We start from the raw sequence: 19985 nt of genomic DNA, 5'->3' as shown, positions 1-19985 counted from the left end.
GGAGGGTATTCCGCAAATTTCCTTCGTTTCATTTATGGGAAAGTCAGATCTCAGAAATATCTGACATCACGAAAAAATATGATGGCGTGTCATCTTGTTAAAAGCACCTCACATCTGAATCTAGAAAGATGTCAGTTACATTCTGGCAGATTTAATTTTTAGTTTAACGTCCAACGATTATATACCGAGGCTAAGGGATGCTGTGATTATGATAATGAATGAAATAGTGGATTTAGGATTTAAATTTCTGGACATCTAAGGCCATTTAGCCCTTCACGATTTGAGGGATGACGTCCCTCGGCGAGCACACAATCCGGGGAAAGGGAAGGAAGGAAGCGACCTGGGACCTATAAGTTAGGTACCACCCCGGCATTTGCTTGGTGTGAATGAGGAAAACAGAGGAAAATTTCATTCAGAGTGGGTCACCTTAAAAAGCGTGTTGCACTTTTTCGACCGAGTGACCCCACCGGGAATCGAACCCCGGACCACTCGCACCGAAGGCGAGAGCGTTAGCGACTACGCTACACGGGGCCACAAATTAAATAGTAGAATGAAGAAGATGGAAAGAAGTAACAGAACCCCAAGGAAACACATGCATACAGTATTTGTCAACCACATAACTCACTTAGCGAGAGCTGGGATCAAACCAGGGCCCCACACACGAGAGGTTAGCGCTTCACTGAAGTATGTGGCCTCAACTTGATTTTATATAATAACTTAGGAGGTTATGTGCGATCCTCCTTTCAAAGAAAACTAGTGAAATTGTGGGTACATTAAATTTAAATATTCTGTATATACTAGCAGCGTTCACCCCGCTTCGCTGCGGTCACCCCGGAACGCAATAAACTTTGTTACTTAGATAATTTTTACTTTTTCGCTTTCAAGTGATATGATAAAAACCATAGAAGATTGCAGTAAATGTTAACATTATATCGCCTGTCATTTATGTTAACCCGCCCCGCTTCGCTGCGGTCACCCCGGAACGCAATAAACGTTGTTACTTAGATAATTTTTACTTTTTCGCTTTCAAGTGATATGATAAAAACCATAGTAGATTGCAGTAAATGTTAACATTATATCGCCTGTCATTTATGTTAACCCGCCGAGTGACACGGTCATGCGGGTTGCATATAAATACGTTTATTTTTACCTATGATGAACTAACAAAGGATTTGTACGTTATGGACACTTGAATGGTCAATTATCTCAAGACACTGGTAATTAAAAATTAAAGTGATATGATAAAAACCATCTAGGGTCCAAATCCTAATAACCCCCCAAAAATGAAAGAAATTGGTTCAGCCGTATTAGCGTGATGAGGGAACAAAGGATTTGTGCGTTCTCTTTTATATATAAGATATCTAGTGTTAGAGCAGACAAAAACTTTGGTTGACGATTGTATTTTTATCTACGTCAATGAAAATATTCCGCATTGAATACACCTAATACCCTTCAATAGTTGTAGTCGTTGTTCTTCATTATATTGATTCTCTTAGAAGACTGATACAAAAACGTCATTCTTAACCAGAAATATCTATTTATTGTTCAAAGAGGATATTTTCATTCTTTCCGATATTCTATAAACAACTTCGATAAAACTTTCTAAAAAACTTTTATCTAGCAAAAGTGGAAATAAAAAAGAAATCAATTCTTTTAAAGCATTATTTCTAATACAGCTTCGTATTGTTTCAAAGTTTTCTTCACAGAAGTTAACAAAAAGCAGATACAATATTCCTTTAGAAAAGATTTAAAAAGTAAGAAGCGCCTACAAAAATGACAAAAGAAAGAATAAGGTATTTCAATAGATGAGTTTGTAAGTTTGAGATTGTGGTTCACTTCTGTTACCAAAGGATAAAGCCAAACTACTTCTAAAAATGAGAAAAAACACAAACTCAATTATCACCAGACCTACGAAATCACTAAGCTTTGTATAAAAAAAGAGATTTTTGTAAATTTTAATGAGAAGGGGGGAGGGATTAAAATCTTACCTTTCATCACATGTCCCAGATCATTGGGCACAGGTACTCCAATTTTTCTTTCTTTTCTTTTTAAAGAGAAAAGAGCCTTAACCCTTTCGGTACCTAATGGCCAAAGTGACACATACGGGGTTGTCACTTACTTAATCCTCTGCTGTGAACGCTAATTAAGATATCGTGACGATTTTTTCTATGCCAAACATGGTTGGATCATAGTTTATCCTGGTGGTATTTCTTTCTCTAAGTGTCGAATTTCCTTCTCAAATTTGAGCCCAAAATCAAAAACTCGTGAATTTTCGAATTCCGAATTTTCTTTTTTAGTTTCTTCAGGCTAACTTCCTTCGTTTTAAAGAGATTTACTTAGGACTTGTTAGGTATATACCTCGTATGGAAACCTAATTTTTTAAATCAATTTGAACTCAAATCAGTGTTGCCAACAAGGGAAATTAAAATTCTCTTTTTCGGTCAAAAAACGAAATTTTCAAAATATAAGTTTATAAATCCCTACCCATGCATACGAACGGAAGTCTAGTTACGCCAGTCGAATATCAGTCCTTATTGAACAAAAGCAAATACAGATCGTTATAATTGGGTAATTAGGGGACGCATGAAAAATTCAAATTTAGATTCTAAAGCTTGATTTTTTTTTACTTTTCTCATTTTTTTGTTTTAATTACAAGCTTCGTTTCTTAAATATTGACATACTTGTAAGATATATTAACGGTGTACCAACATTTTTAAAGACAGTTTTCGTATGTCTGGTAGCAGTATTTCCAGCCATAGAAACTTTCATTCCCGATTTTAGGTGAAAATTTCGGAAAATATCCCACTTTTCCCTCTGTAATTTCCCTATTGTTGGATACATTGGAACAAACGTACCAGTGTCTGAAAGGCTCGTCTTCGGCCAACACAATGCACCACAGGAAGTTTCCATAGGATAATTAGGGAAACTGCAGCACCTGCATAACTATTGATTTTTGCTTCTGACAAGGAATCCTAGGTACAGCATCTGTCAGAGCCCGATTTTAATGAAACTTTGTATATAGATAGAGTACGTCGGGAAACTCGCACAGCCAAAATTGTAGCTGCAGTGTTCAAGACATTATGACACTAGGGCTCGAGAAAGATCAAAAATGGAACGTCAGTACATTAAGGACATGGTGAGAAAATGCACGTTTTTCTTTAAAACTGGTCATTGTAACGAAACGAAATGAGCATACATGGATACGAGATGGTAGATATGATCTGTTAGAAGTTATAAAAAACATATCCGCCATCTTGAAAGAGGCCATGTTGAAACTGGTGCGATTGGTGTAAATGAGAAGAGGGTCATGCGATGCATCAATCTGAACATAAGTAGACACAAAAACCTGTTGGTGAAGTCTGTTGTGGGATTACGTTATTCCTGTGCTTCTGGTAGAGTTGTTTAGATACAAAATGAGCAAAGGTATCTCATGACACTCGAGCAGATGGAGGATATGGAGCCCTGATATGACGTTCTGATTTCTGTTCGAATTAATGGAAATATAATAAATAGTTACAAGTTAATGCCAACCATGGTATTATTATGAAGATTGAACTCGTCATATCAGCACATCCACACCGATTAAATGTTGACCCTGACACAAATCCTATAGTCCTAAAATTATATTTCGCTTTGCTTTTCTAGTTACACTGATCCCAGTCATAGCTCTCCATAACCTGTATCTGCTCGAGTGTCATGGAGATACATTTTGCTCATCTTGTACCTAAACCACTCTACCAGAAGCACATAAATAATCCCACAACAGACTTCACCAACAGATTTTTGTGTCTATTTACGTTCAAATTACGTATCGCATGATCCTTTTCTCATTTATATCAATCGCACAAGCTTCAACATGGCCTCTTTCAAAATGACGGATATTCTTTTTATAACTTTTAACAGATCATATCCACCATCTCGTATCCATGTATGCTCATTTCGTGTCGTTACAATGACCAGTTTTAAAGAAAAACGTGCATTTTCTCACCATGTTCTTAATGTACTGACGTTCCACTTTTGATCTTTCTCGAGCCCTAGTGTCATAATGTCTTGGACACTGCAGCTACAATTTTGGCTGTCCGAGTTTCCCGAGGTAGGCCCTACTCTCTCTATACAAAGCTTCATGAACCCGGACTCTGACAGATACCTATGGTTCCTTGTGAGTGGAAAAAAGTGTCAAAACTTCGTGTGTAGGATGAGGGAGAATGTTTTCTTTGTGTTTTTATATGTCAGCCAACGACTTCACGTTTCCACTGTGCGTTATCGACATCTCAAAGATTTTTTTCAGGTGACTGAACCCATGTGGCAACAGTGGTGCAAGCTCCAAAAAATCTTAAAATTCGATTAGGGAACTCTTCGTGAATTTTCACCCCTACATTCTCCTCCATACTTTCCCTTCCGTTGGCAACACTGCAATTAAACTTACTTCATAAATTTGCCACATTCTTCTTCTAAAAAACAAGGTCTTAACAATATAAATCAGGTAAATAGTCTCGGAGCTATAATAGAGCTTTCAGTCTACGAAAACGCCAAAAATGACTAGGTTCCGAAAGGGTTAAATTCCAGCTACAACAAAGACAAGGAAATGTAAAATTTACTACTTTCACAATTGAACAGAATGAGATTTTTTTTTCACCGTAACTGTATGTTACTTCTGGACTACGTGAAATTTGCGTATGGAGATTTTTGGTACCCAGACTCTTGTGCGAATTCAACAATGGCGGACGTAATTGAAGAATGTTCTTTTGAAACTGAAAGTAAATACGTGACATTTTATTTTTAAAAATTAGGACTTGCCGACAATATCTTCCTCCTTTGGATAAATTCAATGATTTTAATTTATATGTCTGTTAAGATTGTAGTGTATCAATTGAGAACACATTTACCTAAAGCATACATCTTCATCAACATTCGTAATTATTTTCACTGCTATTGGGTAAAATAAATTACGAAATTAACACGAAACTTTCTTTTTTTTAAAAAAAAAAAAGGTTAATTGTTGATTTTGAAAATAACTTGTCGAAATTCTTGCTGTTCTAAGTCACAGTGAAACCCAATGTTTCAATGAGTTCGTCAAATTACGATATTACCTTTTGATTCTTATTTATTTATTTATTTTATTGGAAAGAAAAAAGACGCAAAGTTTACTCTGAGTGGTTTAGATATCAACAAAACAACAACAATGGGAAAGAAAGTAAATCAGAGCCTTTGTTTAAAGGCACTAACAGACACTGATCTCGTGAAACTGACGAAACTTTCTAGAAAAGATGGCTGCCAGCGAGATTTGAACCTGATACCTACCGACTACGACGTAAGAACACAACGAAAGAGGACGATTTTTGCTTTTCAAACATTTGGACTATAAAAGTATATAGATTTTACACTGAAGTAAAATGAATAGATACCATGAAAAAATACAAAATTTGTAATATTTCGGCACCATAACATATCTTCCTTAGACAGGCTATAAATGATAGAACAGTATGAGACATGGGCGTAAATAAGGCCCCCGCAGACCCCGCATTGCGGGGGGCCCAAGCCATCAGGGGGCCCCAAATCGTGAAGTGGGACGCAGAGATGGGGCCCCACTCCACGCTGTCTGCGTGAAGGCCCCCAAGCCTTTAGTTACGCCACTGGTATGAGATAACCATTAGTACAATGACGAAATGTTATAAAAATGTGATTATTTTATTATATTATTATTATTATTATTATTATTATTATTATTATTATTATTATTATTATTATTATTATTATTATTATTATTATTATTATTATTATTATTATTATATTTTTTCGAAAAAATCAAAATTACCATTAGTTGATTTCAATTGACTTCTAAGGCGGCATGGTGGCTCAGTGATAGAGCCCTTATCTCTAGAGCGTGGGATTCCTGGTTCAATTTCCGGCCAAATAAATTTATAATGGACAAAATCGTGTCCGTGGGTGTTTTGGTGATACTCCCGTTTCCTCCCAGATTCTCATTCCAGCAATTCTTCCATCATCATTTATTTACTTTAATCATGTTTTTCTTAGCCTATAGGGCATAAATCGTGGGACGTTAAACTGAAAGATTTCATTTCATATTATTTGACTTTCAGCAGTTAAAGGGTGAACAATAAAATATCACGAATGGAAGTTGGAAATTTGGGAGACAATTTTATTTGATAAAAATAAAAATATTTTTCTTGGAAATAAACACCTTCAATAGGAATTCACCTAATGAGGCGGCTAAGTTATTAAATTGCAGAGGTGGGACGTAGGATGTCTGATGTAATCACTGGAACATTTTTTTTCTGTTTTTCCCAACTTGAACAATGCAAGAAAGAAATTTTACATCAAAGTAACCAATGGCGTTTCTTTTGGGAAGTCACATTGGTAAAAATTTAAAATTTATTGCTACAAGCTAACAGAAGAAATTTTCTGTAACTTCCCTCAAGAGACGCCACTGAAAGTAACAACAATAACAAAAACTCACCTTGCATTGCTGCTGCCCAACACAACCAGAAAAGAACCCATTTTGCCGTTCGGAAGCGCTGAAGAAATTGCGGCTTGATAAACCACCATCCACATGGTCCACCAGCATCCAACAAATCTTGATCTTGACTGTCACTTCGTGGGACACCTCCACCCGTCACCACTTTCAAGTCTGAACCATCTGGACTTGCAGCCGCCTCGGCGATTAGGTCGGGTTCCGGAGACTGTAATGGCAAAAAACAAGTTGGCATTGCTAAGAGTCCAGGTGTGTCAACGTCCTGTTCAATTCAACATATAAACGTTCATAAAATGTATGCACACACACATAGACACAAACACAAATGAAATAATATTGTTGTATTCAGCGAGAATAACGTCTTTCATTTTTTTCTCTTAAAGCTTCTAACACAAGTCTGTAGGGGGCGTGGTGTATACCTTTCCGAAAAGTATATTATATTTGTGTATAATAGTTCTGACTTAAAATTCACATGAGAAACATTAACCGGGCTATGGAATGTTAAGTTTTTGTAGATCTGAGGAAAAAAATATGGAACACTGCTGTAACTTGCTAGCAATAGAAATCCTATTTTATACGCTTATTGTTTTATTTTGTGCCAAAAATCAGAATTCAAACTGTATTTATATTTAATTATAAGAATTTTCCTCTATTAAAATCAGTTCTTAAGAAAGTTTCCAAAGGAAACAAATAAGTTCCAAGGGAATCACCAGGTATTTAAAAAAGTTTGCAAAAATTACTAGATTCACATATTTCACTCTTTTTGTATCGAACAGCGTGGAAATTTTTAGCGAAAAATCAGTTCATAAAGTCTTCTCTAAGTCTCACAAAATAATGTAACACTTCCTTTTTTTAAATCTATATTTTAAAATTCAAGTTCATATCCGTTTGTCTTGGCGCGAAATACGGAAGCAACATGATCGACACGAGGTTCCACTCTCTCGGTCCTCTCTAGAGCGAACTGCACGCGTTCACGCCTTCCTCTGCCAACTTGCCGCCTGTGTGCAACCCGACCACGTTCTCCCGACAATCGACAAACACATGGTTCTTGTGACAGCGCGCAGAAAACCACGCACCAAGAGGGCAGGCGCGTGTTTTCCAATCGGAGCGTTCGCTACTGTATTCAACTACGTAACCAAATTAACGTGTATTACATTACTTTACAATTTAAAAATCCACTTTCATCCTCCGCACATTAACATGAATACCATATTCAAAAACAGTTCAAGAACGGAAAACCATTATTTCATAAATACAAAAGTTAGTATACATTCAGAAAAATCGTATTGAAGAGAATGTTTCCTAAATTCACTACATGAAAACACCAAATGTGACAGACTAAGGTACTCAAAACACAAAATGTTCTAAGATGAAACATAATTCCGATCGATATACCTCATTGGATTGAACAGAATGATAGGGTCAGTGATAGAAATTTTCCGGAAACTTTTGAAACTGTTCCGATTCATAAAAACATACTCCACTTATTCCTACATCGTTGTTTAGCCGTGAGGTGAGGAGAAAAATTTTCTTCTATATTTTTCTGGTAAATTTTCCATTCTTAACAAATATCAGTGATCAAGTAACAATTCCTCAGTATTCATAAAATCGATTGAATTCATGTATAGAAATGTTAAAAAGTGAAAGATCCTTTAAATAATCTAAAAATTTTCATGGCTCAGACAATTTTCCGTACTATGTAAGAACAAGTGAAACAATTTTTCATGAATCGAAATATTTTCTGTCTTGTACGGAAAAATTGAAGAACTCTTTATGAGTCGGAAAATTTTCAACATTTTGAAGCAAAAAGTAAATCAACTTTTGGGGTGAATCGGAAAGTTTTATTTCTCTGTAGAAACAAGGGAAAGGAATTTTCAGGAATCGGAAAATTTTCATGACGATGTAGAAACAAGTGAAAAAAACTTTTCATAATCCGGAGAATTTTGGATATTATGTATAGTGATGTTTGGTGGAAAATTTTCCACTATATTTAACTGCACATTCAGCTATAAAATTCAACTCCTGTAGAGGAAAGTTAAACAGCAACAAATTATCATTTTCCAGTTAGCTTTCGGAAACCAGAAAATTTTATATTTAAAGTTGGAAAGTAAAAATATACAGTGTTTCTCTCTCTCTCTCTCTCTCTCTCTCTGTGTGTGTGTGTGTGTGTGTGTTTGTATATATATATATATATATATATATATATATATATATATATATATATATATATATATATATATATATATATATGTGTGTGTGTGTGTGTGTGTGTGTATGAGAGAGAGAGAAGTTGAATTGAGTTGATTTTGAGTTTAACGTCCCTCTCAGCAGCGAGACTATATAAGACGGGACCAACTAATTAACGTAGAATCTGAACTACATGAGCTCCCACTGGGAATCGAAGCCAGATCTTCCATGCCAAAGGCGCGTATGCTAACCGCTTAGCAAAGAAGAAGCTCGCAGAGGAAGAGAGAGAGAGAGAAACACAGTGTAAAATTTTACTTCTCAACTTGAAATATTATAAAATTTTCCGGTTCCAGAGAGCTAATTGGAAAATTATAATTTGTTGCTGACTAACTTTCCTCTACAGAAATTCAATTTTGTAGCTCTATGTGCAGTTAAATATAATGGAAAATTTTTCACCTAACATTACTATCTATCTATATATATAAAAGAGAACGTACAAATCCTTTGTCCGCTCATCACGCTAATACGGCTGAACCAATTTCTTTTATTTTTGGGGGGTTATTAGGATTTGGACCCTAGATGGTTTTTATCATATCATTTTAATTTTCAATTACCAGTGTCTTGAGATAATTGACCATTCAGGTGTCCATTACGTACAAATCCTTTGTTAGTTCATCATAGGTATAAAAATAAACGTATTTATATGCAACCCGCATGACCGTGTCACTCGGCGGGTTAACATACATGACAGGCGTTATAATGGTTTTTATCATATCACTTGAAAGCGAAAAAGTAAAAATTATCTAAGTAACAAAGTTTATTGCGTTCGGGGGTGACCGCAGCGAAGCGGGGCGGGTTAACATAAATGACAGGCGATATAATGTTAACATTTACTGCAATCTTCTATGGTTTTTATCACATCACTTGAAAGCGAAAAAGTAAAAATTATCTAAGTAACAAAGTTTATTGCGTTCCGGGGTGACCGCAGCGAAGCGGGGTGAACGCTGCTAGTACATAATATCCAAAATTCTCCGGATTATGACAAGTTTTTTCCACTTGTTTCTACATCGTGATGAAAATTTTCCGATCTATGAAAATTCCTTTCACTTGTTTCTACAGAGCATTAAAACTTTCCGATTCACAAAAAGTTGATTTACTTTTTGCTTCAAAACGATGAAAATTTTCCGACATAAAGAGTTATTCAGTTTTTCCATATAAAAGAAAATATTTCGATTCATGAAAAACTGTTTCATTTGTTCTTACATAGTACGGAAAATTGTCTGAGCCATGAAAATTTTCAGATTCTTTAAACGATCTTTCACTTTTTAACATTTCTATACATGAATTCAAACAATTTTATGATTGCTGAGGAATTGTTACTTGATTACTGATATTTTTATTAGAACGGAAAATTTTCCACCTCACATCACTAGATAGGGTAGTGTGAATCCTCATGCGTAGTTTCTGAGAAAATAAAAATATATATTTTGTACACTGATAACTAGTAGATTGTATCTATTGTTGTTTATGTCTTTATAACGGTGACACCCTCAGGGCGCTCGTAACAGTGACGCAGACATTTAATAGTGACACATATACTTCTAACATTAATACAATCTATATATTAAAATGCTAGAAAAGTTTATAATATATTGTGGCACCTCTGCTACAAAAGTGCCACAAACTCAAAAACAGTGTGACCACACAGCAAAAATATTTCCTATTTACCTACGCTGAAAAAAGTACCAGATCTGGGGGGGAAGAAGTACTAAAATTTTATCTGCTCCCTTTTCACCCTATTTATGACATTTTACGATATTAATATGTTATTAGAAGGTTTCTGGAAGCTACCCCCTCTCATGTGGGTGGGGAAGTAACCCCCAACTTGATAGAACCCCAAACTTTAAATTTTTTACAGTCAAAATTCGATACAAACCTTGCAAACCATGTACAGCCTCCCAATTTTGACTTTACTTCCCCGAGACTAAAAATCCTGGCGGAATCCCTGCTTAATTGTGGCATTGTAAAACAACTAAAGTCACACAAGTTGTTGGGAGAAAACAAGGAACATCATAAAATGGGCTTATTGAGAAAATCGAGTTTTAATTCCTTAATAGCCTACTGTGTAAACGGATCACCAAATATGTAATATTGTTTACTGTGATAATTTATTAGTTGGAGGAGACACCTATGTCCCACCTCCGCTCTTGTAAATACCACTGTTGAAAAAACAGGCAGGAAAAAGTTTCAATGAAGAGTGAAATTTTCGTACATTGCCAAATTTTCATAAGATTCCTTTTTCTCTCAGAAATGTATTTATGGGAAAAGAAGAGGAAGAAAGAAGACCTAAATTTGTTGATGAACGAACTAGAACACTATTATAAAAAGTACTAGATCTTGATCACGCTGCTCAAAAATTGTCAATTTCGTTAGGTATATATTGGGATTTGTAAGCCTGCCCTCTATGCGGCAATATAAGAATCATGGCTCTAGCTTTACTAGAAGCTGCGTGAGAGCGCTAGTTTTACTAGTGAATAACATTGAAGTGAATGTATTACCAATACTTTCAAATCCGATTTACTCAAAACTAACATTTTTGAGTTGTTGCACGTTTGAAGCAAGGGTGCGATATGTTTGTGGACGTTTATATGTTTTTGTCCAATCATTTCGACAGTAAGCTCTCGGGAACCATAGCCTCTAGAAAGATGTCGTTTTCACTGATGGATTGCAAATTTTGTGAAGATTGTTCTTTTCTAATTGAATATTTAAAGAAAAACATGACCGTTATTTCTTTATTACATTTTTAGGGGTACATGGAAGTGTTGAAATTTTTAAAAAGCAAAGCATCATTTCCTACGAGTTATATAACGATTCATCGTCTTACACCACATATTTGTATAAAGGGTTTGTATATAGGTGTTCGTTTCATGACCAAATGCTGAAAAACGAAGGATAACCATTTCTCCAGTCTAAGATGAATCTTTATTCTTTGGAGTGTTTTGCCCAGTGAATACCATATATCACTGACATTATAATTAATTGTGTATGTAACGTATTTGCTTATTACATACTGTACGCAAGAAGAAAGAAAACACTGATCATACATGAATTAAAAACTTCAACCGGAAGTAGGCTCAAATCTTGCAAACGTTGCGAGATATTGAAAAGAATAATCGAAAAAAATCTCTTCTTGATGATACCCCTTGCCGATTTTTATCCAGACCTCTTTCACTTGCCTGTGAAGGGACATGTACAGATGTGAAAAAAGACAAGGAGATTCATGCTCATATATGAATGATGTGCTGTGTAGAGAGCGCAGATTCAGCTAGTATTTATTAATTGTCAATTGTTATTAAAATCACTTACGAAATAGATATTTAACCATTTTGAAGAAGAAATTCAAGAAGAAAAACACTATCAGACGTATTTTTTTTTTAAAAAAAAATCTAAACTTTACTCACAAGTAAACCTTACGTTTGGGTGAATCGAGTTGCTGACTGAGACACATATGAGAAAGTAGTACTAAATGTGGTCAGTATTTCAGTTAAGTTTTAGGTGCGAAGCTCCAGGGGTTTAGGAGATACAGCTACCAGAACATCACATGGAAGTACAGAATAGTCTTCATACAGTTGGAGATAAAAGCTCTGTAAGACCTCTTGTAACGACAAAAGGTGAATAACAAATATATGGGTACATATTAGGACTAGGGGGAAGTCATATAGTAAGGGTATACCTGACGGCGGCCATCTTGAAATCCGCCATTTTGAATTAAGGTTAAGTTTTTGAAATAGGAATACGGTCATGTGATACATGATTTAAGGCTCAAATTTAACCAGAAGAACAATGGTGACGTTAATTTTGATTTACGCGCAATTGGTAAAAAGTTACAGGGAAATTAAATATTGTTGCTGCATATGTATTTGTCCTTCACCCCACCTTGTAAATTTTGTGCTAATGATAATAATTAAATAAAAAGCAGATGGATAAATATTAGGTCTATGGTAAGAGTTGCCTTGATGGCGGTCATGTTCAAATCCGCCATTTTTGAATCAGACAAAAGTTTTAAACAAAACGCATAACAGTGACACCTTATTAATAGCAAATTTTACCATAAATCCAACGGTATAGCCATTTTTGCTTTATCTGTAACCAGCATTTGTTATCGCATAAACAAGTTGCTAATTTAAGGAAAAATGACCAAAGTGGAATTGAGTCATAATTGAACTTGGGCCTTTCTTCCAGAAAGGTCCTCAATTAGTACAATCAATATGTAGTTCAGAAAATAGTGCATGACTTGCACAAATGCTCTGCTCACACTGAGCACAAATGACAAAGGCAATCGAGTTAGATTTCTCACATTTGTCGTTAACAATTCCATCAAAGCAGTAGTCGTAAGGAGCGATCCATTTAATTTTCTGCTGGTTAATGATAAAGCAAAAATGGTTATACCGTTGGAGTTATGGTAAAATTTGCTGTTAATAAGGTGTCACTGTTATGCGTTTTGTTTAAAATTTTTGTCTGATTCAAAATGGCGGATTTGAACATGGCCGCCATCAAGGCAACTCTTACCATAGACCTAATATTTATCCATCTGCTTTTTATTTAATTATTATCATTAGCACAAAATTTACAAGGTGGGGTGAATGACTAATACATATGCAGCAACAATATTTAATTTCCCTGTAACTTTTTACCAATTGCGCGTAAATCAAAATTAACGTCACCATTGTCCTTCTGGTTAAATTTGTGCCTTAAATCATGTATCACATGACCGTATTCCTATTTCAAAAACTTAACCTTAATTCAAAATGGCGGATTTCAAGATGGCCGCCGTCAGGTATACCCTTACTATATGACTTCCCCCTAGTCCTAATATGTACCCATATATTTGTTATTCACCTTTTGTCGTTACAAGAGGTCTTACAGAGCTTTTACCTCCAACTGTATGAAGACTATTCTGTACTTCTATGTGATGTTCTGGTAGCTGTATCTCCTAAACCCCTGGAGCTTCGCACCTAAAACTTCACTGAAATACTGACCACATTTAGTACTACTTTCTCATATGTGTCTCAGTCAGCAACTCGATTCACCCAAACGTAAGGTTTACTTGTCAGATTATATGCGTTTTATTGATATTTAAGGAAGCAAGTTTAATGTGGTATTGAACTGGCTTTTCAAAATTATAACTGCAAGATAAAAGAAAATATCATTACAGAATCTAAGGCATTCTAGAAGTATATAAACAATAAAAGATGTTCAAATTTAAATACGAATCAGTCCGTTCTTAACGATGTAAAAAAAAAAAAAAAAAATCAACAATAAATCAAAACGCAAAGCTTTCGCTACACACTTTAAAATTGTTTATAGTGCTGAACCACCCAATGAAGTTTTACATTAAATGTGTTCAATTGAAATGCAACTATAGATATAATGATATTAAATAAAACTTACGAAGTTAAAGATGCAATAGATAAAATGAAAGGTAAAAGATCATAGAATACCGTCTTACATTTTTAAGGGTTGGAAAGAATTTATTGTTAAAACATTGACTTACTTGCCTAATTTGTCTTTGAATCAAGACAAATTTCCAATGAAATTTAAAATACCAGTGATATGTCCGGTTTCTAAAGTTAATCCAGTAAAATTAATAGATCATAGACGAACTGATCTGATAGCTTTCAACAATGAAAACATGGATATATTGAATTTATATTTTATTCCCTTGTCATTTTTTGCTAGCACAGTTTATAAGTATTAATTTTAACGAATTTTAAATTTGTTATAATATTATAACGCACATGATGATTAAAAGTACTGTAAATTAATATCGTATAGAGGGAGCACCAATTTTCAGTAAATTTCAGATAAAAATTCTGGTCTTCAAAAATAGGAAATTGATGGAATATGTTCGTCGAGTTTTCCATTTACCCAACCGTTTCCGAAAAAATGACCCTGTTCAAACTATTCAGCCAGCTAATAGCTTTTACATTACAAAATATGTTCTAACTGACGATATCCCAACCGGTGGCACATCTTTGGGATTCGTATCTAGTTATAACATATAAAATGCAATCGCAAGTGTCTCGTTCAGATCTCAGCGGAGCCAGTTCGTGACCTTCACTTGTAAGAGTAGTTTTCTCGAATGGCTATACTGTGCTATGCGTAACTATGAGAAGTCTTTAGAACGGCTGTCTTATTGATCTACAGTACATAAAACAGTAAGATATAGCGAGATGTGTTTTCTTTCAATCGGTTAAGCGATCTAAAAATAGGTACCGTTGTCTCAAACCAAAAATTCAAACCGAAAATGGCAGAAATTCACCACTTCCGGTTTTACTATTGATTGTTATGGGGTAAAAATGGTAACAAATAGCGAGAAGCGACTTTCTGAGGTCCCACGAATACACTACCATCTTCTTCACTCTAATCTCTCTAGTAAAACCAGAAGTGTTAGAAGGCTTCTACCACTTCCACTTTTGGTATCACGCTATACAAAACCAAACTCCTTCACGTGGTGTACACGTAACACTGCTGCTTATTGGTTTTGTATGGTTGCGCTTCTTTTACCACAGAAGCTTCGGTTAATGTTCATCTTCGTACCGTACAAAATACAGTGGGGTTCCTGGTTCGATCCCAGCTCGCGCCAAGTGAAATTTGTGGTGGATTTCGTCGAGGTTCTCCCGTTTCTGCCCACTTTCTTCATTCCGCCATTTTATTCATTTCTCATCATCACCATCTCCTTTAACCTAGCCAGCATAATCGTGGGACGTAAAACTCAAAGATTTCATTTCATTTTTTCTTCATTTCGTACAAAATACATGTTTCTTGTATGCCTGTAAATGCACATTCTTTCAGTCAAAATCCTTAATATCAAGAAGTTAACTAAGATTACCCTCAAACTTTCTTTCGTTAGTTCCGATGGCTGTAAAAGAAATACCATACGTCATTATTCAATTCCGTATCTCCAAAAAATCTTTGGAAATAATAGTAATAAATAAATGGACTGAAACAATAATAATAATAATAATAATAATAATAATAATAATAATAATAATAATAATAATAATAATAATAATAATAATAATAATAATAATTCCTGAATAGAGTAGTCGTTATCGAGAATCGAAATCTGACTCCCGCTCTTCAACAGCAAATCAAGCATTGAAACTAATTACAACAGTGGCGATTCGCGATGTTGTTAAAATTAGGGGAAATGAATTCTTGTCGTTACATTTTCCCAATACCCTAGTCAAAAGGCTCGTCACCTCACGACTGGGTGCACTTAAAAAAAAAAAAAAAATCCTGGGAATGAATCAATATGAACTTGCCATCTGGTTCAAGAGTCTGGATATTTTCACTCCCTTCACTTCCTGACGCATAATAAATTGTTATTGAAGGGAATTTCAAACTCGTACAGAGAGTATAGCAATGGAAAAAAGGAAAGATAACCAGAACATCATCTTCCTTTCTTTAGTGACAAAACTTGCTTCGTTTTAGAACTGAATGATTCGAACTCACAGAAAAGAGGAAACGAATCATTAACAAAAGAGAAACACACGACTAGTCTTTAAAACATTGTTTCTGACATCTTCGTACATTTGGATTTCAAATTAAATTATTTACGTTGTAATTCTATTACTTAGAAAGGGGTGAACATGCAGATTCGATTAGTAGTGACATGTTGTCAATATTATCAGTGTATCTAACTGTGTTACTAATAGCATATTATTTTTCTTCTTTTATAAAACTACAGCGTACGTGAAATAAAATCCTATATTATATATGGCGTTCTACCTGTATAAGTGTTGAGGGAAGATAAAAAGTAAAATGTATAATATTGTGTGCGTGGGAAAATATGTTGTAAACGGCTATGAATCCCATAAATGGGGAAACATAAATAATTATTGTTGCTGTACAAAAATTATTTCCGTTTTGTAAAATTAGTTTCGTAACTAAGTTCAGAATGGAAGGACAATTTGAGTACAGTTTTCAGTAAATCAAAAAAGAATGTAATTTTCTGTACGTTCCAGCTATATCACCGTTATTCCCAAACGGCAGGAAGTTTTGTCGCTAACTGTACAGTCTTGTTCAGAAAACTGGCCACCCTTCTCTTTTTAAAATGACATTATTGCAACTGCAAACTGGAAATAAATATCTCAGTTGATTAAAAAAAAGATTCCAATTTGTTTGAATTCATTCAACTAATACATAAAAACATTGAACATTTCAAACAGAGATTGTGGCCAGGGTCATTTTTTTTTTTAAAAGACAACATTCGGGTGTTTTCGGTAGGACATAATTTTAGAGCGTGTACAAAAGTATTTTATGTGAATTTTTAGCTATAGGAGTGGTGCGAAGTATTTAGTTATATATGCTCTATCACAGAAGAGTAGTGCATGTTTTATTATTATTATTATTATTATTATTATTATTATTATTATTATTATTATTATTATTATTATTATTGTTATTATTATTATTATTATTATTACGTTTCTGTATTAGTGATGCATGGTAGATGCGTTGAGTCTATCAAGGTCAAATACTGATATATAGTTCTGTTGTTGTAATCACTTCTGTATAGGCTAGCTACGCAACGAATCTGCATTATAAATTCCACTTCATTCATTTTTTTTTTTTTTTTTTTTTGCGCGTTTTAATTTTCAAAACAAGTAGCAGTGTCACATGAAGGAATTTGATTTGATTTTTAGTAAACCAGACTCCTTAACAAGAAGCTAAATTTTTACCAAGCCTAAGCATAAATATAGCATTTTACCTCAAGTTAAATGAAGCATACTTTAAAATGAATGAACATTTGAAAATATAAAGGGCCTTATGCAGAGTCGTTTTTAGTGTTGTATATCAAGAGCTTGACTAACACGTGATGCAAACTTCCGTATTTAGAAACACGTAAGTGAAGTTAACAAAGATTTTTATCAAGAATAGGCCAACCTCGACTTTTCCGTAGGGATGTTCAAATACAAGAGGAGAAATCAAAATAAGGGAGAATAGGACTGACTCAATTTGATTTATGAGCTCCTCCCTGGCTAAGCGGTTAGCATACGCGCCTTTGGCGCGGGAGACCCGGGTTCGATTCCCGGCGGGAGCTCATGTGGTTCGGATTCCACGTTAATCAGTAGGTCCACGTCTCATATAGCCTCGCTGCTGAAAGGGACGCTAAACTGAAATTCAATTCAATTCAATTCAATTTGATTTATCCGAAACTGATTGGATACCCTTGCAAGAAGGTCGAGTCTGGCCTTTTTCGATATTAATCGTAGTTAACTTCACTTACATGTTTCTAAATGCAGAAGTTAACATCACATCATGTTAGTAAAGCATTTAATACAACGTTAAAAACGACCCTGCATAAGGCCGAAAATGTTTAAGTCTTTAGATATGTCCGAGTAGAAAGTCATTCAGTTTCATTTTAGCGTTGTATTCTGCGGATAGATTAGTATTTTACATCCTGAGAATCAGTGGTCGAAGTGAGACGGTATGCGGTGGTATGCCATACCGCCTCTGGTTTTTCAGTGATGAAGGCATGCCACCTCTGGGTTTTCAATGATTAAAACATACCGTCACTCGAAAGTAGATATTAAATACCTTCAATAAACCCATTTTTATACACAGTATAATTGATGAATAGCTTTGCTCGTGAAAAGATTTTCTCTCTTATGTAGAAATAATCTCTAAGTTGATAACACCGACGTTTTTATTCTCCCTCTACCTTTTGGTTTTAAAATGAGGATTCTTCAAAGTAGTTCATCTAGTTTATATTTGATGTGCCATATTGAAGTGTTTCTTTGTTATTTATGTAGGGTGTGTATGTCTTCTTGGCTTAATGCATATAAATGCTGTCTTTTTAGTGGGCGGATTTAGGGATTGTCTGCTGTGGTGGGCGGACCTTCTGGGGGGGTTGGAATAACCCCACAGTCAAGTGGGGGGACCTGGAGTTTTCCTGAAGGAAATTGTTAATATCCTCATTCGGTTTTAGAGCAGTATAATACTCTATAATACAACATAAGGGGATATTTGTTACTTTTTCAGAAAATTGTTGGCGGAGGATCAAAGTCTCTTCATGTCCGCCCCCGTAACTACAAAGAAGCTCTCCAATGATTTTCAGTCATTATCTAAATAGAAAGTGATTCTTTAGGTAACATGCCCTCACTGTATTTCAACATTTAGATAGCCAGTATGTCGAGTCAAAATCATAATAAAACATACCGCCTCTGCTTTTTTTTTTCACTTCGAACACTGCTGAGAATTATACTAAACCGCTAATCTCAACAGCACTGCGGGTAGTCTGTTAAGCAAGGAGGATTATACAGTGAAAGCTCCCTTAAAGGACACCTCTCAATAACAGACACCTCTATAATACGGACAATTTTTTTGTCCCGGCAAAAATAAATGTTTTCTCACGGAACAAAATCCTCTCTTTTACGGACACTCTCAGATACGGACGCGGACAGTCCATTTCCCCCCCCCCTTCCCCAAACGTTTCAATAACCTCTTCATAACGGACAGGAATTATTCTCGCTTCTGTGATATATTACAATAGACAAAAAGTGTTTTCGCAGCAAGTGTATCTATCATGAGTCTAGACCTGGTGAACCATCAAACAGAATAGTTTCAAGTTGAACTTAAAATTCCTCTTTTTTTCTGCCCCAATAGACTGCTTTCTGGTGGAAATACTAGAAAATCTTCAATAAGCAATAACACTCATGCAGGGTCAGTCGTATGGCCAAGACTTGTATGCGAAAGATCTTCTCTGCCCTAACAAATTTAGTCCTTTTTCCTCTGGGTCTTGCATCTTTTCGACAATTTCATAGATAACAAGTGAATAAATGGATATTTTTTTACAGGGTAATGATATGTACTTAAGAAAATTACCTTTTGCAGCATACGAATAATCCCTCAGCGGTAGTATTATTTAAAAGAAATGAATTTCTCCTTCATCCCTTCCAGTAATTTAAATACGTACTAAATAGAGTATTTTCATATTGAATTTTACGTATTTACGCTCATACATAATGCATTTATTGTATATTACTACATACAATTACCGTTGTGAGAAATTAAATTTCTGTAACTTCTCTGTACTGGACACCTCTCAGTAATGGACAAAAATCCATGTCTCATTGGGTGTCCGTTATTCAGAGGTTTCACTTGATTGTCCATACCAGGGACGTACGCAGGGGATGGGTCCTGGGGGTCCGGACCTTCTCCCCAAATTTCGACTTTTGTGTAAATTTAGCCTAATTGTATGTGCAATTTTAGGAATTTTAATATAAAATACTCTCAT

The 19985-nt window shown here is 35.0% G+C and overlaps 1 protein-coding gene across 1 annotated transcript in view; it reads right to left on the bottom strand.

Moving 5' to 3' along the window:
* The window catches only part of Oatp26F (Organic anion transporting polypeptide 26F), a 438810-nt gene that overhangs the window by 315924 nt on the left and 102901 nt on the right, over positions 1-19985 (bottom strand). The window contains exon 3 of the mRNA XM_081755738.1: positions 6479-6701. Coding sequence (XP_081611864.1) covers positions 6479-6701 — 223 coding nt within the window. The remainder of the gene's footprint in view (positions 1-6478; positions 6702-19985) is intronic.

This window comes from Thermobia domestica, chromosome 4 (assembly GCF_964235325.1).
Source record: "Thermobia domestica chromosome 4, izTheDome1.hap1.1, whole genome shotgun sequence".
NCBI lineage: Eukaryota > Metazoa > Arthropoda > Insecta > Zygentoma > Lepismatidae > Thermobia > Thermobia domestica.
The sequence above is the reverse complement of the archived record's forward strand: the minus strand, read 5'-3'. Positions and strand labels throughout refer to the sequence as shown.